Source organism: Bombus vosnesenskii, unplaced genomic scaffold (genome assembly GCF_011952255.1).
Source record: "Bombus vosnesenskii isolate JDL3184/JDL3185 unplaced genomic scaffold, Bvos_JDL3184-5_v1.1 scf7180000013306, whole genome shotgun sequence".
NCBI lineage: Eukaryota > Metazoa > Arthropoda > Insecta > Hymenoptera > Apidae > Bombus > Bombus vosnesenskii.
The window spans coordinates 178,027-201,609 of NW_022882955.1; the positions used below are offsets into that span (position 1 = coordinate 178,027).

Here is a 23,583-nt window from a genome sequence, read left to right on the forward strand (position 1 = left end):
ATGTAAAAGAGTGATTAAACGCAGGAAAACGGGTGTAAACTGCAGGGTGGCTTTTATATGGCTCGATGCAACTGGTGAATAAGAATTTTTTTAATGCAAACTGAGACCAACGTTGGAATTGAACGGTGATGTCACAGCGTATTTTTTAAGACTACGTTCTGTTTTGGTTAACGACACGAAAAATCGAGGTACATATTACGGAGATAAACATTTTTAATATACACGATTCTTATATCTCTACGCACGAGAAATACACGTGAAAATCTTGCATTTAATAAAGAGAATATTTATAAAAATATGAAGTACTGTGTATAGCGCAATTTAATGCAGGTAATTATCCGATATACAAATATTACTTAAATTACAATAATTATTTATATCCTCGTATATAGAACATATAGTAAATAAGAGAAAGATTAAACAGATATTGGATAGATGAAAAAAGGATCGATCGATAATTTCATATCTCTCGGATTATGACTAATTCATAAATTTTAATTGCACCAAACGTATAATATTCTCTTATGAACTCTACATAATTTCAAATGCTTATTACAAAGATAAATTCTATATGAAGAATTTACGAAGATATTGAATATATACCTATAATGATAATTATCATGAGATAATTGAAATACTCATTAAGAAATTAATGGATCGTATTTATATAATCGTAGAAAACGTAATTAATAATTTTGTACGAAAAGGAATAATATTTCTTGAGCTAGAAACGAACGCGGATGTTTTCTCTTTATTACTGGCCGCGGCGGGAGAAAAAGCGGCATGAAATCATGCATGTAAAGGATTCGAGCAAGAAAGGGTGAAGGACGGTGACGAAGGAAAGGAACAAAACAGGCGGAGAGAGAAAAGTTCAGTTCATTGGTGAGCAGGCGAGTAGCCAGACCGCCGCTGCTTTGCATCGGAATGTATCTTATTGTTGTCTGGTTTGCACAGTGCCGAACTCTTCTGACAGGTGCCATAAAGTCACCGAGCGAAGTTATGTCCAAACAAGACTTTGCAGGGAATAATAAAATCCTGTGCCTGTGCAAGCGTTTACGAGTGAATCGCCTTTCGACCTCCTTTTTCTACCAAAACTGCCTCTTACCAACGTTCTGTATTTTTCCTCTTAATTCAATAAGATGCAAATGATGGAAACCTTATTAAAATATCACATGGATAATAAAACTCTGTCGATTCCTGTATCATCTATCAATGGCATTGCTTTCTTAAACACATTACGATGAACTTAGATAAAAACTAATTTTGCACAGTTTATTATTATAAACGTCGTATTTCAACGATACGCAAAAACGGCGATTTGTTACTTATTTTATACCAACAGAGATTACCTGTTAGTTTTATTCTATTATCAGTGATATTATCGACAAATAATAAGATTATCTATCGATGATTCTATAGTCTCTAACGACTAATAACAATTCTTTCTAATAGGATTAGATCAGTTTAAGAGGCTCTTCTTAATATGTTTACGGTATCATTCAATATTTGAGACCAATACCGATCCCTGATGTCCACGTGTATATTTTCTTTTATTCATTTTAGTCGTAGCAAATTATTCTCATTTCTTATGTCATTATGGTTATTCAAGTACTTTTCCTTCCCTCTTTATTGCTCTCTATAGTTTTATAAGGCTCCGTTCTAAGAACGAAGAGTGAGATCTTCCTTCTCGGAAGATAAATTCCATTTTATTGTTCCCTTTTCTCGGCGTTCTTTCCTGCTCGTTCCTAGTCGCTTGATCTTTCAACCGTTACATTATCCTTCTTCCAGGGATAACAGATCCTGACCGTGTACGTATTCTGCGAATCGCTTTGTACCTCGTCCGAGCTCGCTTTCATTGTCTTTACCCCTACTACGTGCTTTTAGGTGCTTTTTCTCTCCCCAGTAATTGATTTTGTTATTGTTACTCTCAGCAATGATCGATTCAGAAGGCGTAAGAATTAAGAATGGTACGTTTTATCGTGTCCTGTGACGATAAGACACCTTTGTTAGACCTTTATCAGACACAAAAATGACGCGATTTGAAAGTTCAAGCATTACTCATTGGAGAAAAATGTTGCCTCGTGTGCCTTTTGGTCCGAAATTTAGTGCGTTCGCGCAGTTTGTTCAAAAGTGTGCTAATCGGTCCGAGCATCGTGCAAATATAGACAGCTCTCACATTTTAACGGAGTCAAAGATCTTTTTTAACAGGCCAGCGCCTTTGTACGGATGCACTGCATACATTCTCTTTATCATCGGCAATTATCGACCGCCCCAACGTAATGTTCGATAACCGGTCCATAACACGAGCGTGTATTCGATTAACATTAATACTAGCCATTAAGGCGATCGGTGCTCACAGAAGGTAATAATTTGAAAGTATAAAGAACGAAAATTATTCGTTTCAAATAATTCTATAAATTCTTTATTTTACGTATCTTTGCGCATTTAAATATTTCCCTTTATTCGATATGCTTGCGTAAATTTGGAATTTTTTTCAAAATGCACGGATACTGGTTTGAGGTAATTTGCATAAATCTACAGATCAAAAAATTCACAAGAATCTATTAATTAGTCGATGAAATGTCGTGACATGTCATCATAACTTGGAAGATAAAACGTTTAGCAAATGATGTATCTAGTAAGTGATATATAATATACGTAATTTCTACCAAATATCTTTTAATTTCTGTATGTATTCTCTTTGTCTCAATCTATACCAATACAATCATAATAGTCAAATCTCACTACACTGCTAATGACACGAACTTTTGATGAATTCTTTTTCGGTATATTGCATACGATAGGTTCGCGAAATATGCCTATAAGTGTCCGAATACTTTCGTGAGCCACTGTATGCGACGCTCGCGAGTTTTTCGTGGCGTGAAACACTCGTACACGAGCGTGTGTCGCAGAAGGCACAATTTTTCGCCGGTGCCTCTCAACTCGAATGTCCAGCATTGCATGGATTCAAGAAGAAAAGGAGAGAAAGAAACGTAGAGGTGAAAAGAAAGAAAGAAAAAAAAAGGAAACATCGGGAGGCAATCGCAAGATCGTTCCAGGAAGTTCATCGACCGAGACGCGATCTGCCTGGCTGTGAGAGAGAACAAAAAATTATAAAAAGAGGGAATACAGACAGTGTAAGCAAGGAAGAGAGCCAAAGAAGAGGGAAAAGAAGGAATAGAGAGTAGAGAGGGGCGAGAGGGACAAGACGAAGGAGGGGGGAAAGTATCGTTTTCTGCGTATTCCTTCGAAGAAGTCGTAATAAAGCCTGCAACTTTGTACATAAGATCAGCGATTGCGAAAGAGCTTGCCAGACTTTTTTTTAAACACGGCGTCACCATCCCTTCGAGAACCTCACGCGATCTGTTCCGATCGTTTCGCCGACTAATTGTCCAGAATGTCTGCGATCAAATCACAAAGGTTTCTGCAACTTCCACCGGCTTGACGCGATATTAATTAATGGAACTATGTTTGGAGATCGATCTGCTTTCGAAGGAACCGAAAGCTACGCGTGATAATTTCTGTGGAGATTTTGGTATTAGGAACATTATAACTTGCAACGTGATTCTCGAAGAAATTGGCAAATAATTTATTATTTGATTATTAGAGACATTTTTATAATTGACACGGTATATACGACAGCCATCGTGATATTTTCTTTTCATTTTTGTTTCTTCGTCGGAATATACGAGAAGAAAACAACATTAAACGAACTTCAAACGTGCAAAATTAAAATATATTGAAAATAAAAGATAAACGATCAGCGTGCTGTGCGAAACAATTTTCACAAAATCAGGGAAATTTTTCAAACTTTCCGTAGGCTTTTTCTCTCTCGGAGTATCTTGCGGGAGAGTCCTTTCTCGAAGCTGATCGCTCTTTCGATTAGCAACGTCGTTTGCCAGCAGCACGCGAGCAATGTGTTACAATAATGTATACACATTGAATCAAAAACTCGTTAAGGGAATCAGCGCGAGAAAGGGAGGAAGGGAAGGGGTTGAGCGCATGTAACGAGTGTATAACTCGAGGCCGTTGCAGGATAATCCGCGGTTTCGTCGTTGATTTACGACGCTCGGAATGCCGAGGACGCGTCAGCGGCGTCTTTCCTGTAATATTATCCCTTTACAGTCGAAGACCGGAATATTCTCGTCAGTATGCTTTTCCAAGCAACGCTTGCGTCACCACAAAAAAACTATCGCTCGTTTGGAAAATAATACGAACGATTTTAATACAAATTGATTACGTATTGATTACAACGTTATTATTGGATTCGTGATATTATGTATCGAAGAATAGAAAGACTGGAAGATTCATTCGACTACTCATGATGTTAGATCCGAGATGTATTACCGAACATATTCATTCCTATTAACTATCGTCATTTACACCAGTAAATAGAAATAACTCGTAGATACTTTAGAAATCTAAACTTCCACGATTTATCTGTATTCGCCAAAATTCAATCCCCTTCGTCGTGTCTTCTCTCGAAATCGAAATTTATGGAACGGAACCTCTTCGGACATTCCGTCCACGGAATTACCGTGTAAATTCATATGAAAAGGACACGGTTCATCGTGTCTCGTACGAAGAGCGTTCATCGAATAGGAGAGGCGCAAAAACAGCTCCTTCGAACCGACTTCTTTGCTCGGGTTCGGGCTAATTACGCTCCGGCTTCCGGTGGTTCGCCGGTCGCACGTTAGTCCTTCCGGTGGCGGAAGCGACGCGCCCACAAAACTAGTAGCCACGCGTGCATAGTTTATCGCGATGTAACAGGAACGTAGAAGGAAGCATCGGCAGAAAAAGAAAGAAGAAGAACAAGAAGGAGGAATAAAAAGGAAGAAGAAGAAACGGCAGCGACGGCGGTCGTCGCGCGGAAAAGGGTTGACACGCGTGCACGTGCACGTGAGCGCGCGCGTGGAAGCGCGCGGACGTGTGTAAGGGCGTGTCCTTGTGGCGTCCTTGCCCTCCGGTCGTTCACCGTACGCACGCACGCACGCACGCACGTAAGCACGTACGCACGCACGCACGCACGCACGCATGCATGCAGTCGGAGCGCGCCCACGCAACGTGCGTGCATGTTTGGAAGCCGGGACACGCGGTCTTTTACGTTTACGACACTTACGGTCCCCTTCCACGCTTGCTGCTTCGACTAAAAATAACTGGCGACTCGAGGAATTCGGCGTGCATCGATCAGCGTTCGCCAGCGGCCTACCGAAAATCTAATAGAATTTTATTGCCACGACCTTGACGCGACTCTCTAATCTCTAGCATTTCAGTGTAGGGAAAATGGCTAGAATAATCAAGATGTTGGAACGATTTTCAAAGGGGAGATTGATAATGTTGTTGCGAGTAAAATGGGATATAAAGTAGCGTAGATATAGCTAGATTTGTCACGACGCGTGGGTTTGGTGGAATTATTAATGGTGTTTGAGAATGCGACAAACTTGTAGATAGAGTTTGTAGTTTTCAGAGATGTTTCTTGGGCGATTTATGAAGAATTTCATCTTACATTTGTGAATGAGTATGGGGAAATATATGAAACGCAGATTTTTAGAAACGAGTTAAGTTGCGTGTTGTACATTTTATGAATTTGCTGTGTTACGAGATTGAGCAAGGTTTACGCTAGAAAGTTTATAGTAGAAACAATTAGTTAAAGACACAATAAATAATTAAAAGATATGAAACATACATGTTTTCGCATCAGTCATTTCTATAGAGTCGTCATAAATTATAGACATGTTCGCTGTAAAATTTGAACAATAATATTAGTTCAACTATTCGTATATACACGATGACTCTAATCTCAGTTTTTTAAAACGAACGTTGGCAGGAAAGAATATATTGAATATTTTTCATTGAACTTTTTTCGAAAGAACGCATCTAAGCATACTATGCATTGAAGGCATACTCGATAAGACTTATTCCTCGAGAAAGAGAGGATTACGTGCCGGGATTTTTTTCTATTTTTGAGTTTCAGAAAACTTAAGTGGTAGACAAGTTTTTTGCAGAGAGAGAGAGAGAGAGAGAGAGGTATCGAAATTGGGGGCTGATCGTAATGTTTCACGAACGTGAGTAAGCGGAATTACACGAAAAGTTTAATTCGCTATGACGTAACGTGGTTTGTGGGTTTTTTCTAGAAAACGTTATGACTAACATTTTAAATGTGACTAATCTCGCCGTGGGTGGAAAGTGGGAATATGAAAAACAAACGCATTTCGAATTGAAAGTTTCTTATTTTTAAAGCGGCTCAATGTAAATTCTTAGAAGATCGAGAGAATCCTTTGAATCGCGAATGTTTGCATTCAAATACTTTGCGGAATGTAAATCAGTTGCATAACGATTTTAAAGAACTCGCTGGATACTTTTCTAAAATATATTTATTTACGTCTGCGAATGTAATGATACTTTCGATCGTGCGAAACGCTACTCTCAAGCTAGAGACATAAACTTTTTCTAATCTGTAAGCACGTTCTACGAGTATTTTATAGCTGGGATAATATTACATTTTGCCGTTAAAATCCTCCGATAACGGGTAACAATTTTCGTCCATAAAATGTTCAATTTCGTTTAAATAATATTTCGATTTCTTCGATAGTTTCGAATATATTGATCTTTTAGATTTTCATCTAGAAGCATTTCAAACAAGCACGCAATTTATTTGTACTTTAAAATTCATATTAGATCGTTAATTTTGTAACTCGATATTTGTCATTCGTTAATATTATTGGAAATCACGACTTTTTCGTTAAACGTATAAACTTTTGTACAAGAAATTATCTTCAGGTATGCACAATCTAATAAATCATACTGATATATTTATAACAATCATGATTGCTTAATAATTATAAAAAAAACTAGAATATCTTCAAATCTATTTATGAAAATCTTAGAAACTAGATGTATCCATGCACCGTTCAATTTCCAAACAATCTTGATGCACTTCCTGGATATTCGAAATACGCGTTGCGTTAAAATAAATCCAACGTGTTACCGCAAAATATCAGTTGGATGCATGTAATGATGTCAAAACGATCGGAGAAACTCCAGTCCCTTGGTCGCATTTTCAAGATTCTCGTGGAAACGAAGAAGAGAACGGAGGGAGTGAGACAACGAAGCAGTTCGATCCACAAATTATGCGGAGTTAGACGTCTTCTAAAATAACAAACCGCGTGTAGCCTTATTTTCATTCCAGGCCGATAACTCGCCCTCTCGCGTGCTCTTTCGGATTTCGGTGAGAGTCGGTCGCGGGTCCATCCGGCGTTGCCGCGACGGAACGTTACGACCATCTAAATCGGGAACTCGCGAAACAACAAACTATTCCCATCCCGATTTGAAGACCGAAATTTTATCCGCGGCACTCGTGAACGGCCGGTGAATGGCATCACGGCTGCCTGATGCTCCGAGGAGGTCGCAACGACGCACAAACAAAAGAACCAACAAGGGACAAATCAGGGAACAAGGGGAGAGACGAGAAACGCAGAAGAATCAAGTTTTAGCGGAAAGCTTCAGCGGACGATGAAAAAAAAAAAGGGGATCTCTCTATTTTCTCTGGCGTCTTCTCCGACAGAAACCGCCCGCCAAAAGTTCCTCCAGTAGTTTCGACTCGAGAAAAGCTCGACACCGGGATACCTTTGATGCCTCCGGTAGCGTCTACCAGCTGAACTTCATCCTTTATTCTCGGAACGACTTCCGTGATCCAGCATGGTAGAGATCAAAGGCGACTCTATCGGTGGGCTATGATGGTACACACAGTGAAACCGCGGATCGTTCGTTTTGCGATTCTATCAGGTTTTAGAACGATTCCGTTTTGCCTCTGCTTCCAACCTCCTGCTATTCCTTCCCACTTTTTGCCCGCTGCCGTTGGCTGCTGGCTGCTCTTCCTATTTCTCCTCCGTGTCCGACGAGGACCTTACCTCTCTACTTGAGGAGAACAGGTGGGTCGCACGAGGTCAGACATTTACCGTCCGAGAAGAAGGTAAGAGAGGAGACCGGTAGATGCAAAGAAGGTTGAGTACCTCGCACGAAGAAGGCCTCGTGGCACGACTCTGCGCGAGGTATGCCATACGTACCGTCTTTTTCGACTGGTCGACGCCGCGGGAGGAAAAGAGAGAGGAGAGAGGGAGGGACGTGCGCCGACGACGAACAGGGAGTAGGATACGCGCGGACAGAGAGAAAGAGAACGTCGACGACCGGGGAACCAGAAGGGAGTCCTGCATATGCAGGGAGCGAAAAAGGAGGAAGAGAAATATAGGGAGACGGTTAGACGAGGAGAAACAAGAAAATGAAGTCGAAGAAGAGGGAGAAAAGGAGCCGATGGAAAGAGGGGCCACGCGAAGAGAAAGAGAAGCGAACGTTTATCCGAGATTCCGCGCGCAACAAGATTCTACGGAGGACCGTTCGATGTGCGAACGATACGTCGTGACGCACCCCCGCGGATCTCGCTTCGAGAAATATCAGTTTAGATTTCGGATACGAAGAAACTTCGAAGGTTTGTTAGTACTCCATGCTGGTCTGAAATTTTCGACGGGGGATGTTTTTGCGATTAAATAACGTCGAAGACGATAAGCGTTGTCTGTTATAGTACAAAGATGTAATCCTACATTCTTGGTGTGGTGTTTAAATATACCTTGATGTTTCATTTGCCGTAATGTTTAGGAATACTGGGAAAAACGAGGTAACGAATACTTTATCATCATTTTGCAAACTTATTTCAAGACGACTGGAATTTAGAGCCGATATGATAGCTCTTCAAGGGTGAATTGAGTGATAACTTTACAATCGTTCTGCGACCTTGGCAACGTCGAGGAGTCCATACGCGATGCATAAACATTTTACAAGATATACGAAACATTCTGAATATCTTCCTAGTTACAGCTTGGTCATCGACTTCGGTTTGTACAAAAGTTTTAGCCTACCAAACGGTATATTAATTATTCTAACTTCGAATTATCTTTTTGAAGGCAAATACTTCTATAATCTATTAGAAGTACGATTCGATATAGTAAAACAAGCGACGAAACAACTACTAAAAATGTTCTAAGGGCTGAAACTTCAAACATTCCCACCGACTGTACCTACATTTCAAACGATATCGATTTAATCCGCAAAAGATTCATATCTCGAAGAACGAACGCGTATCTCTCTAATCCACTCCCTATCTGTAGGATCCATCCGATTTCGCGAGCGAGTACGGGCCGGGCCGGGCCGGTTGGTTCCCTTCGAATTTCGAGAGGGGTCCCGCTAAAAAGGCAAAGTCCGGTGACACGAGAGCGGCAGGGGCCCTTTTCGAAAGTCGATGTTTTTCTCTCGTGGTCGGGAAGGCTGGAGGCGCGTTGCTCAACCTTTCCTCGTCAGTAACACCGTGCACGGTGCGGCATGGTGTCTGGTCACCGGCGAGCGGCGTGGCGCGGCGTCCGCGCCAAGCTCTTCTTTTTTCGCCGGACTTGTGCAAGATCTGCCCTCTCCTTTTCTCTCCAGGTCGATCCACCCGTTTTATCCACCAGCCGAATCCGGCTATCTCTCTCTTTCTTTCTCGCACCGATCTTTCCTCTCCGTCTCTTGCACTCCACGACCATGCACCAAGCCAGTTCGTTCGTTCGTTCGTCCGTTCCTTGCAACCATATCAACGTCCGCGCGTCTGCGTCTCGACATCGACATTCACTGGCGCATGCCTCCGCTCGAATACTCGCTTCTTGAGGCCGCGAGTCTCCTCCTTTGCCCACGCGTCTTACCCTGCTCACTCGAGTTACTCGCTCGCTCGCTCGCTTCAAAAGTTTGCCCCTCGCCGCACCCTTTCTCTTCGACCTTCCACTTCTCGACCGTTCGTCCTCGTGCTCGCCCGCTCCTCAATACTGTAAACAATCGGCGAAAAGAACCTTTGCCCGTATGCAAACCGTGCATCGTCCGCCCGTGACTGTGTTTTACATATCGCCGTGGTAACGGGCCGATGCGAGCTGCATTCAACCGCGGCTGCCGCGAAATCTGCCGGATCCCTGGACTCAGGAGACACATCGACGATGGAGCTGCGGGAGAACGTTCGCAGTTTCTGAATATTCCGATCGGATAACTGTATACTCCGACGCACGGGACGATACGTCGTCTTGCGTCGCAGCGGAAATTCTGGCAGAATTTGTCTGCTCGTAACCGAGATGCGAGAAGGAGACACGTACCCTTTTGTTTTATCGTACCACTGTACTCGTATTTTATTATCGCGTTGTTATAGCGGTGCAATTAATACGCAAGGAAAATTGTAGAGATTCCTTCTGGAATATTTCGTTTAGGTTCGAGACTGTTTGAAAGTACAGTAGAGCTAAGTATATTTATTGGATGAAATTTTAAGATACAGAATAGGAGTTCACGTTGAGACAAGCGGATAAAGTCAACTGTAATTTATTAAATCGAGGTTCAACTAAAATTTCATTCCATAAATATTACAATTTCTAGTAAATTTCTGGTAAAATTCACGTTCGGATAACCGTATTAACAAGAGTTTGTTATAACTTGATTGCAATAACAGAACTTCTATTATACCTTTTACCGAAGTTGTTTATCCCGCAGTAAAATTCACGAGAAAATGTCTCATCCTCGATGTGTTAACGTCTGACCCGACATGGGTTAACACTTAGCTGGCAGAACGCGTAGAAATGCGCTTTACATACATATGTATGTATTGCGTTGAACGACATGTTAATCTCCCTTTATGAACAGAATGCGTATTAGTCGAGATAAATGTCGAGACGAAAATAAACATCGTTTGTTCGTTCTTTATACTATAGTGAATTTAATTTTTTTCTGAAATGTAATTTTCTAAGTACAGGTTGCAATTCGTTTCTGTAAATAACGATACGTTTATTCAGACTGATCTCTTCGATCGATATAATCTTTGTTTGGTATCGTAAAACAAGATCCGAAGAAAGAGACAAGAGATGATTATACGTCGTATCAGTGATGCGCGCAAATCGGGAATACATTTTTATACTAAGCAAATAGCTATCTGCTAAGTGAAAAGAATCTCGTTCTTGTCTGGCTCGCAACAAGTTCAGGAACATGTTTTTACTTTTACTCATCGGTAACTTTAATTCTCGTATCCATAGCAAGAAACATTGAAACATCTTAATTATTTACTTCGATAGATACTCTAGTTTTAAACTTTGTTACGATCTATCATTGTCAATTTCTCTGCCATTTTGGTAATGAAAAAATACTCAACAAATTGAGTAATTCAACGGGGAAGATTATATCAGTAAAATATCAATAATTCAAAATATTCGACTGATTTTTTTCTATTGCCTCAGTTTGGAGACAAAGGAATTACTCCCGTGATTATCGCTATTATTTTTCACCGTTGTACGTCTGTAGGTATATTTCTGTTCAAAAGATGTATATTCATTACGATAAGATTAATTCGAAACCAAATTCGTTTATAAATCATCGATAATTCTTAGTCGATGTTAGTCAAGTAAAAAATACTACTCGATAAAACACCTTCAAAAATAGGTACACTTTTTACGACCAAACGTCATGCTGCAAGCATCGTGTTTTCTCGTAAAATTCCATCGTGCTCGTCGAATAAAACGCGCGGATACCGCTTGGATGGGACCTACTAAAAACCGATGGATTGTTCAGCGAGCATCGGCCATCGGCTTTTCTGTTTCTGTTTTCCCGTTCCGGTGGAATTCAGAAATTTTAACGCTCGAGTTAATAGAGGCTCCGGTGAAACGTAAAAACTTCCTTCGATCGAGACACGATGAAGAGAAGCAGTGGAGGAAGAGAGGAAAAAAGAGGGAAGGAAGAGAGGGAAAAAACGACGAAAGAAACATAGACAGCCGCGAGAGGAAGAAGAAACGGTACACACGAAGGACAAGGAAGTAAATAAGTAAATAAACCAGCCGGCTTAGCGAGGAGGTGTCGCGATGTAAATAATCGTCTTCCTCGAGGATCCGAGGCGCGAAAGTGCACGTGTCTGCAAATATGCATACGGTAATATGTGCGAGCTTTTCCCAGTCTCTCTCTTTTCTTCCTTTCCACCTCTGGCCCCGCCGGTCCGGATTCTTTGATATTCTCGGACCTCTCGTACACGCGGTGCCATCTTCTCGCGCCAGCATAGGCGTTAAGTAATTTGCTTATTTCTTTTTACTCGCCGCTAATAGCTCCTCCATACATTGGCATGGTTTTCTCGCGCATCAAATTTTTTTCGCGCCTCAACGTTTTTCACTCTTCGGGCAAGTTCCGGGGGAAATTATCCGTTTGCATGGACGTTGAAGAGATTGTCAGAGAGATTATTGCATGCGGGGTAAATGGAGGGACGAGATTGTAACGTTTCATTTTTATGGGACTTTCTGTGTTCTTGATGGTGGATGTTATTGCGGCTCTTAAGCGATATTAAGGTATTTTAACGTTATTATTTCGATATCGTTTTTTTAATGACATTTCCCTGTTCAACAAAGATATCGTAGATTAATAAAACCTTTGTTGATTAAACATGTTTGAAAGTTATTCTTTTAATTTGACACTCTTAAGTATATATCCAACATAATGAATTCTCTTTTTCTAAAAAGGAGAGATCCTATTTCATCAAATTAATCCTTTCTCACGAATGTTTCTTAAAAACTCATCGAATCGTGGTTGAAAATCATCGATAAAAATCAATGTTCGTTTAGAAATTTATTTTAGCTTAACAATTTTCTAAATTATAATTACGGCCACCGAAATGTGATCGGCGTAAGATAAACAGAAAATTATAACGGACAAAGAAAGCCGATCTTATCCTGCATCGTTAATTACGGGACTAACAACTGGTTCCTGCTGACGTGTCCATTTAATGCCGTTGCTAATTAATTATATCGGATCCCTAAGAGAGAACTAGCCACGAATCCGCAGCAATGCAACGTTCTATCCGTTGCTTTGTTACGACTGGTAGAACGAGTTCCGAAAAGGATATACTTTGAGCTACCCCATGTTTCCTCTGCATTATTAATAACCACGTCTCATTAATTACGATTGACGCGCGTGTCTCCGAGAATATCACCGAAACGATTAAAATCGATTGTTCTATTTGTAGATAGCATAATTGTGTAAAAAGATTGACACGACGTGACTGTATAAAATTTCGAACTCCTTTAAGATGAAGCGAAAATTAAAATATTTATATATGAAGAATAATTATAGTAATAAATAAATAAACAAGAGTCTAATTGCCATTTAACAGGGTATTAACTATCAGATTAAATTAATATAATTTCCCGTCCGGAACACGCAAGGAACCACGCGAGGTATTCCTTGGTAAAGTTTATAGCACGATCGTAAAGAGGACTACTTTCGAGTCGGAATCTTAAAGCTTATTAGGGAAGCACGAGCAAATCGCATTAAACATTTTTACTTTATTTCGCACTCGATAGCCAGGAACATGTTACAAACTCAGTATCTTCAAAGGGAACTTTGAAACCATATTGTAATCGTACAAGATACCGAGGTTACTGACCTGCAGGAGTATTACGACCTTTCCGAAAAACCGAACATCTCGCGTCAGTTCGGGTGCCACGCCGGAAGAAGGCGCGTCAAGGACGCGTGGAAGGGTGGTCGTGACGAATTTTGAACAAACGATCAACGCGTGTCCTGAAGAAACTTGAGAGCTCGGATAGTTTAAACATATTCTAAGAGAACATGTTCTAACATTCAATCGGTATTGACATATTCTAGCATTCTATCAGCATAGACATATTCTAACATCCTAATACGAACGACAGAAATACGTACATTGCGCTGTACTCGTTTACATACCCGCTTCATTAAAATCCAAGTTCCTTGCTACTATTGAATTTAAAAGACGTAAAGTTCAGTTCTTCTTACCCAATCACTTTGCGACGTTTGCAACTGATAACCACAGTTATTCAGCGCACAACGTTCGTGTCCAAGTCAATGAATTATCGGAGACAGACGCGTACTGTATAAGTTTATACTGTGCGATTCTGCAGATCCACTTAAACGACTTATTTTCTCGTGTAATTAAGAATCGAATTATTCGATGGAAAATTAATAGCCAGCTATTAATTTTATTTTCAATCTATCCTTTTAGCACAGAATTTGTATAAAATGAAATAACGAGGGACACTTTGAAGAGGGAGGAAAGAATTGGGTTGCGAGGAGTTAAAAGCACGGCCGTTCTTTTCATAGAGATATTCAGCGGAATACAATTTTAACTCTCGAGTAACTGCACTGTTTTAAATCATACGAACGGCTGCGTAGGCGTGTGAAATGAAACACCGTAAATTACGCTTAATTTATGGAGAAAAACAAATAAATTTCGTTGAAAGAGTTTGTTCGGTACGAAGTTATTACATGCTCTTTGACTTAACCGCCTATTAAACGGTTCATTCATCTGCTGTCCGCTTCTCATTTCTCCGTTTCCTCTTCATTCTTGTTTTTCTTTCCTTTTTCATGCACTCCGGCTTTTTATCGTAGCGATTAACATTACCACGATCCCATGCTATTTTTAGTCTGCTAAGAAAGTACTACAAGCAAAGAAATATTAAGGAAATCCGGATTAACATCGGCATTGTAATTCAAATAGCTTCGATGCGCTCGTCGCTGTCGGGGCAATTCGTACAACGGTTAATAAACACACGTGCTAATGAACGATAACGTTAAATGTTCAAAATATAACGATTGTTAAAATTTTGCAATTCTACGAACATTTTTAAATTTACGATTTAATAAAAAAAAAAAAATAGCGATAATCTTTCAAGTGACAGCAGGGACAGCAGATGAAAATTTGACACAAAGTTTCGTATACGCCGTTCAAATTATTTAAAATTAGAATAAAATCTAATAATTGTACGTACAATGTAATTACAAGGTAGATTATCATAAAATAATTTGTTTATCTATCTTTCAGTTATTTCATGATATTGATCAATCACTTATCGGAATCGGTGATCACTTCGCACGTCGAATGACGTTTGCTGTCGAACGATGTTACGTATTACAGGGAGTAAATAAATGCATAAATAAGACAATATAATGCTTGAAAGACGAAGCGTATTTCTCTTTAACGAGCACGTGCCTCACGAACATATGCCCATTCGTGAGCCATAATGCTTATACGTATACGTAATGGCTGGCCGCGTGCATTCCTTCTTGCGTTGACCCTCATCACATATATGAATCATAAATCATAAGCATGTTATATCGCGGATTTGCAAACAGTCTCGTATTCGTCGAAGATGTCGTTGGTGCTTTACGAATTTACAGCTCTATTGAGGCGTGTCAAGTAACGTGTTGCTATATTTTCGCAGACAACGGTTCAATATGATATATTTGACGAACTCGCAAATAAGAGAGGTCTCTTATGCAGATTAGAAGTCGTCAATATTTTATCGCAATCATTTCGTTAATCTTCGATATTTTTATTTATTCATAGAAATCTACATTTTATGTTATAATAATATACCATAATAATTAACAGTTTTATGAAATTGTTCTTCGTATTAACATCACGTATTTTGTATTTTTTCTTTTTTTTTTTATTTTCTGTTTCCGATTATTCGATCAATAACCAGTATTCATGGTTCTGACGAGTTTGAAATTTAACTAATACGCAAATAAATAATTGTTATAAGAATACCTGGATCTGGAAATATAGAGATTCGCGGAAATCATCTGTTCCGCGAATTGCACGTGTTAAAAGATTCTTTTGAAAGGAAGAATAATGCAAACAATCTTGCTGAATCGTCTCAATAAACGTTTGTTCTGCTTGTTTCTCTGCGGCCGCGCGCCTGTTATTACATAATTACGTATGTACACTGTGAATGATTCGGCTTAAATGTCAAAGGCAACGAGGCACTGCGATTTATCGTATCGTTTGATACGTAATGACTAAGAAACAGAACGTAATATTATGCAACGCCTTGCACGAGGGTCATTGGTCATTCAACTTGGAGTAGCATTGACACAATGTAGGTGCTGATTGAACTACGGAAACGTGCACGAACCGGCATGATTACCTTGATATCTCTTTACCGTACAAATATCTTACGAAACGTCAGGTGAAATATAGTATGATTATAGTGATGATTTAAGAAGTATATCCTTTGATGCTGTCAATCCTTTTCCTTGACAACTTCGTTCGTGATAGGTTGCAGAATTATTACTTTGCAAGCATCCTTCGATCGCGAGAAATTATATTGATAAAGCGTGCGTGGCATAATGCATATGAAGTCTTTTTTCTTATTTAAAAAAATTTGGAATATATTATACCGAGAGTAAAATATGAGAATATAATTATTTTTAGCGATGACGATAAAGATACTTGTAATTCAGACATAAATACGTTATTGCAGGCTTTTTATGAAAATTCGGGTTAGACGTAAACAGTTTCGATTGAATTTAAATAATAAGAATAATATAGAATATAGTTAAGAATAATATATATATATATATATAAAATAACAAATAAATATAATAATAAGGAATAATAAATTAAAAATAATAAAAACTAGACTTACGCATCATTTATCTCTATTTTCATTGTTAGCTATATACTGTCAACATATAGCTACGTAAATATAGCTAATATAGCCTAAGAAAATATTTAAAAAGAAAGAAGGTAATAATTAATTTCGTCGCAATAAAGTAACAATGTTATCAATAATACTATATAATAACAAAAGGAGGATAATATAATTTCTACAAATGCTTTGTCCATTACGTTCGTAGGGAGCAAGTGGTTGTTTTCGACATGTCCCATAACACGCGTTCCCATATATTTTTCTAATAAAGATGCAGCGTTGTATTCTCATTAATATAATGTTCTCGGTACTACAATTTGCGTAATGTGTCTTAATAAATCCAATTGCTCCCTCTAAGCAGATGTCTCTCAATGTATAACAATGTAACGCTAGCCAGCGTGTAACAGGCAATGAGATCCAGCATCGAGTAGACTTTCATATAAAAGTACGCACGTAGCCTAAGCATCGTGTCTAACAACAAGGATCGCATTACGGAGCGTGAATCACTTAATATTAATCTAGTACAGCCACGTGGTACGGACAACACAGACTACAACTACACACGCGAGTGATATGATGATTGCTCCGATCGTGGCTTACACGTGCACTAGGAACCCTAGACTAGACAAAGAATTTACGTCCGCCATTTTATACGTCAGACGTCCGGCAGACAAACAAATATACCTCATACGATGCTCGAGAATAATTGATATTTATAACAGTGGCCCATGACAGATCGATATAGACTATCATACGGTAGATGTGCACCATCTGCGTTATTTATCTTATAATGGCAATTAAATATACCGTGTACCGAACGTATTTCACCTCTTTGTGGCTTTGTCTAATTCATAAATTCTTGTTTCTTTTTCTCATTTTTCAATAAGCATTTCAAATTTCCTCGAAGTTCGAAAAGATATCAACTTGTGGGTTTGTTGAAAATAGCAGAAGATAATCGATATTATTGACATTGAAAATGAAAAGAAGTTGTATATTGATCGTTCTAAATTATGGATTTATTTTAAATTATTGTAAATTAAGTGATCGAACAACACTCTGAGCTCTGTTAAACGTCGGCTATGTACTTTCAAATCTCTTCGCAAAATAATTGGAGCTTCTTTTTCGTAAATTGTTAGTATCGTAAATCTACAGAATGGAGAATCCGGTTATTTTTATATTAAATATGTACTTTAGTTTCATAAGAGTGAAACATAGATAAGCATAGACCGAAGTTTGGTAAACTTTTACGTATCCGAGACTGGCTCGAAATATTTTACATCGTCGTAAATTTCAATTGTTATCGTAAATTAAATTTACGTTTTAGCGAACGGGTATTAGAGAGACACTTCACACGAACTAAACATCTTCGTGTCTCGGTATCAGCTACATCTACTCAAAACTTCAAATTGCGAATTTTGAAACAATCGTGTCGCTTGACCAAATGAGTGATTTATCCGAATGTAGACGGTCGATGTACGAATTGCGTAACGTTTCATCGGGTCGCGTACGCATTGACGACTGGCAGGATGAAAAATGAGCAATACATTACACGATCCCTCCGTGAGAAGTGGGCCATTGACCCAAGTAGGTGTAACGACATATTATTGCAGTAATCGTGTCTGCGAACGAGTCACCGCACGAATCTACCGAGTGGACGAAGATAGAGCGCGTCTAATTCGACGATTGAACCTGTCTCTCGTTTCTGCCTCGTCACAGTAGCTCTACTACTAGCCAGTTCCTTCCAGTGCCATTTGTTATTATGTAACGTGCACGTTCCCCGGTGATGTCTCGCGTTCGCGAAAATCAATCCACATCCGTGACTTTGCCTGCCACTCGATCTTCCGCGATGAGGTCAATCCGTTTGAGCTCTCAAGGTCTTGGTACAAGGAACGATCGTGAACTTGCGTTTCTCAGACGGTACCAGTTTAGACTTTCAGAGAAGGTTCTTTAATATAATCGAAATGTTTGTGGGACGTTTGTCAAGTTGGACTTTGACGAAACATCGCTCGATTCTACTATGCTCTTTGCTTCATTTTTGGCTGAGTCGTTTTTTTCTTACGACGGGAAGTACAGGGAAGCTGGGAGAGTTTGTTTCTGTGCTGACCCTTTGAGGGTCGAATCTTTTTTAACCAACGAGAAGAATTATTTTTTATCGGTCGTTGGTAATAGAAACATATGGTTTTGCATAAAAAAAGATATATCGTATACAAATTTGAGACCAGTTTTACCGGAAACAAATATATTTATGGTCCAGTTAATTAACGTTTAAAGATTAAAACTAAAGCAAGAATGGGAAGTAAAAATTTAAGGAGCGTGGAGTTAATAAAACAATGAATGAAACATTCGTATACGAAGAGGCGATCACGGATAAGTGGAGGCTCTTAAATTCAATTCCATTGCACACTTTTTCTAGAAGGAAAAGATTTTTAACATTCGGGTTACATCATCATCCATCGAGATGAAAAAAGGAGGAACAGTTATCCAAACAAAAACGATTCTGCAGCAGACTTAATCCTTCACAAGCGCCTTTATAAAACACAAACGAGCCTCCAGACTCATCAGCATACGTCGTATCTACAGTTTCCGTCTGAGAGATCATCAAAGAGCAAAAGGAATACCGTTCTACTCGTAAAACGAACTCGAATCAAAATCCATCGATATTAATCATTCGAAAAAATTTCCATTCGTTCGGTGAATGCGTGACAGCGCCGTTTTTTTTTCTATTATTCTTTTTTATAGAACGCAGACTGTACTGTAATTCATTTTTCTATTTTATAAAGAACACGGATTGCACGGTAGAACTCGATTTATCGAATCGAAATGTTAGTTGACGCTCAATTAACTCAATTTTTGCTGGTTGAATTCACCTGTTTGAACGCGAGCTTCTATTGTTTGAATAAAAATTAGTAGCGAAAAAAATCGACAACCTTTTATTACTTGAACCGCAATTACATAAATTTGTTGCGCCTAGTTCCTATAAATCGAACTCTATCGTACTGCGTTTCCTTTTGCCATTTCATAGAGAACGCAGATTGTGCTACGATTCCTCTTTTCCACTTCGTAAAGAATATACGATTCGCTTTAATATTTTTTCTGGAACAATGGCTAGGTATACTACGATTCGTTTTGCTGTTTTATAGAGAATACAAACTGTACAACGATTCGCTTTAATACTTTTTAGAGAACACTGATTACGCTACGATTCGTCTTGCTATTTTATAGAGAACGCAGACTGTACGACGATTCGTTGTCGCGAGGGGCAGACGTGTCTATCGGAGATGAAGTCGGGCCGACCACGTTGCGTGACCTGTACCTATCGGTGTCCCCGGAAGCGGGAGCGCGTCCGGAACCGGACACACCGTGATCGAGATCCATCGGCGACCATGTTGTGTGCCACCAACAATATCACCTATCCAAGCTGGTGTCACATCGTCAAGGACGCCTGCGCTACCGGCTTCGTCCTCGAGACGCGACACGCCGGCCCCTGCAACGCCTACGACACCTCTCCTCTCTATATCGGTAAGTCCTCGACACGCGATTACGTAGATAACACGCGCTTGCTAGTCAATGAATACTGTTGGCTGGGCCCTGTCTGTTCCAAGTAGCCTCTGTATTCAAGTAGCGAAGCTCGACGCTTCACGCCTATCCAAATACGCGACCACGATATTTGATTATTTTGCGCAATACTTTTACCTTTCTTATGATTCTAGCTGGTTTTATTGGATTTGACGAGTTTTATGATTTTCAACCAGTTGTTTTTGCGGCTTTGGTAGATTTCAATAGCAACATTCAAAGACACGACTTTGATTATTTTACACGATACATTTATATCTTGTATAGGTTTCGTTTTATGTGTTTTTATTCGTTTGAATGAGTTTTACGGGTTTAAAAAGTTGTTTGCTGGACTTGAATGAAGTGTGTATTACACGTGTTATATATATACTCATGGATGGTGAAAGTCAGTGAATAGGTTTCTGTTGGATTAGAAAATATGTTTGTTTCAATGAGATTGATTTATGGGTGTTTTCTATTGATGCTGACAATTGGAGATGGAATTTTTAGCATTTTTCTTTTTTTTTTATTATATTTTTTATTTTGAAAAGTAATTGTACGTTTTATTCTATTCTAGCAACTTGCAATACGTTGCTTCTTGCAAATGTAACTTCACGTAGGAGAATCAGACAAATATTCTAAATACTCGTGACAGACGATAACGACGTTTTATAAATCTGAAAATCGAAATAACTTGCAATAAAGCAAAATTTAACTGCTTCCTTGCTGATCGTAATTGTCCATTGAATTCAAAGTTCGGAGAATGTTTCGCGTGTTTTCTGCGTTATTGCGTTATTATTTATTTTATAATAAAACGCGCAAAGTTAAACACCATCGAGAACCAAAAAGAAAGGAAAAAGGAAGAAGGGGAGCAATAAGAAAGAGAAAAAGTTGAAATGCAGAGCGTGAACTCGTTTTTCATGGAGAGCAAGCGGAACGAGCGCAGACGGTAACAGCGTGGCGGTCGACACTTCCATTCCGATTTCATTTCGCATTTAGCAAGGGATCGCCGATGTCGAGGGGCCGCGTTTCCCATGCCGTGATAAAGCGGAATACGCGTCTGGTCATTTATCTATTTCTCTCGGAGGCGTGGGCCATTCACGAGCCGTCTGCGAAGCAAGCGATCGTCGTAATCCAGCGTGGAATTCGCCTTGTTCGAGTCGCCTCTGAGAATATACGCGCCCACACGCTCGCTTGTCTCGCCCGTTAAACACAGTCAATCGCGAAAACCCAGAGGAGAGCTAGCCATGGAATTCTAGAGTTCCGTTTGCGATGCCTCGTTGCGTGTGCACTCTTGTTTCTCGCTACGCTTCCTACCGTTGCGTTGTCGCCACGCCATGGGAACCCATGGAACTAGATCGATTTTTATACAAATTTTCAACGCGTCGCATTCGCTGTCTTTTTTTATTTTCATTCGATATTTAATGTTTCACACGAGTGATCGTTTAGGCGATTTAGAATGATTTCTTCAATGAATCTATACATATAGAGTTTCTTGAGACGCGGTGAAATTTTGACGATTAATTTTTTGAAATACTCGCGTTCAATGAGCGAAGCTGTGAGTCGATTGATAGTTTGAGAGAACAGTGCTTCCTGTTGGAACATGTTTTAGTAATGTTGAGAGTTAGATTCTTAGTCTTTTTGCAAGAATGAGGGAAAAGAATAATCGAAAGTTATGCGTAATTCGAGAAGATAATACAGATGAAATATTATGAGTAAAAGATTTATTGAGAAACTTTGAGAAATATTGAATTACTTCTCTTGTCCTTCCCAATAATCTTGAGAGAGAAATTATTTCTTATTTCACAATAAAATATAAAAGTTCTGTAATTGAATTAATCGAAGAAAAAACTGTCGATACGATTCTTTCGTTTCTTCCAGTCGATAAAATGCTTTTGTCGTGCGTGTACAAAATGTTTGTGTAGATGTAGAAACCTGTTGCATGCCGGACATAAACGGGAAAGTTTACGCATCAGCGTCTAGCATCCTAAATTATTCTGACTTTTATCTCAGGCACGACCCACGATTTTTCAAACCCGACTAGAATTTATCGAACTTGTAGCATGCTCTACTTGGCACGAGTAAGTACCTACAGTATCAATTAAATTACGATGGTTTCTTGAATTGCTACCGGTATAAACGTATTCCGACATCGATCACCATTTCGCTAACGTTATTGATATTTATTTATAAGTTCCGATGCCCACGCTAACAATAAAATTAAAATAACTATCGTACAGAATGAAACCACTGGAAGAATTACAACAGAGTATTTTATGGTACATTCTGTCGCATATCGTGATTTATTTTGTATTGCAAAATCACTATAAAATAGACAATAAAGGGTGACTTTATAGAGTGATTTCGAGTTAAGCTGGAGAAGAAAAGGAAGTAAGGAAAATTTTATGCTGTTTAAAAAGTTTTATCGTTCTATTATATAGCTATATTATTCCATTCTTTCGTTATTCTACTCTATTCATTTATTTACTAACTACTAAACTAATTTTTTCGCGTAAATTGATTCCTAGTGTCATTTTATTAATAAAAGCTAAAATTATTCAAAGCTTGACACTTTACGAAATATTTAATTTTTGCACCCGTGCATTTAGAAAAAGGATTCTACCACAAAGCGATAGAGCTTGTTTCTCTACGATCGTTTTTAACTTATGGAACATAACCGTAACCTAGATCAGTTGCAGATGATAATAAAATTGTCTATGTTTCAGTAGAACGATAATTTATAAATAAAACAAAGGAGAGATCGTTAATCGATAAAACGAACTGGAAAAAATAGAATTATATCGCGGTGATATAAATTTCCTGTCTGTGACATTCCGTCGGTGTATCGTATCGCATATTATATTTTTCACGCGTTTATTACCTTCAACGGTTGTTCCCGTGGAGAACAACGCATAGAATAGGTTCCTTTCTCTAAATTATAATAGACGCAGTTGAATGCGGCTTTCTTTCATGCCGCAAACGCGCTTATATGTATCGTAATTACATCGGGAAACGATACAATGACGGTTCGCTATTACGCAAATTATAAAAGAGATCGTAACACGTTCAGGAACAGAAGCTTTTGAATAATTTGCATTGTCTTTACGCAGCAAACCATAAACACGGAGTAACGGTGCAACGTTTTAGTTTTTGTTAGGTCGGATATAGATAAATCTAACTTTGTGACACGTACTAGCTGTTGACATTTTTATAAAACCATACGAATGATACCGATGATGAATAACGTGTGGTACATGCCACGTTTGCAACTAACGATCCGTATGTAAGATTTATTTATGTGCGGTATCATATATTATTGCTTTTTCTACGTACAGTTATGAAATTGTCATCAATTTATTATTTCCTTTTGTTAGCATATATCTGCTAGCGATTCTGAAAGTAGTCTAAGTCAAAGATATAAAAACATGGTACTTGTCGTACGCTTTGTGTTACGTTGATTTACATTATAATAACATTGAAATATCATTGAAAAATCGTATGAATTGAAGCGTGAAATGAAGTCGGTAGT

General features: G+C 38.9%; 1 protein-coding gene across 1 annotated transcript in view; it reads left to right on the forward strand.

Annotated features, from left to right (window-relative positions):
- Nucleotides 1-23,583, forward strand: part of LOC117234668 — a 70,606-nt gene that overhangs the window by 31,590 nt on the left and 15,433 nt on the right. Inside the window, exon 5 of the mRNA XM_033496102.1 lies at nt 19,725-20,021. Coding sequence (XP_033351993.1) covers nt 19,725-20,021 — 297 coding nt within the window. The remainder of the gene's footprint in view (nt 1-19,724; nt 20,022-23,583) is intronic.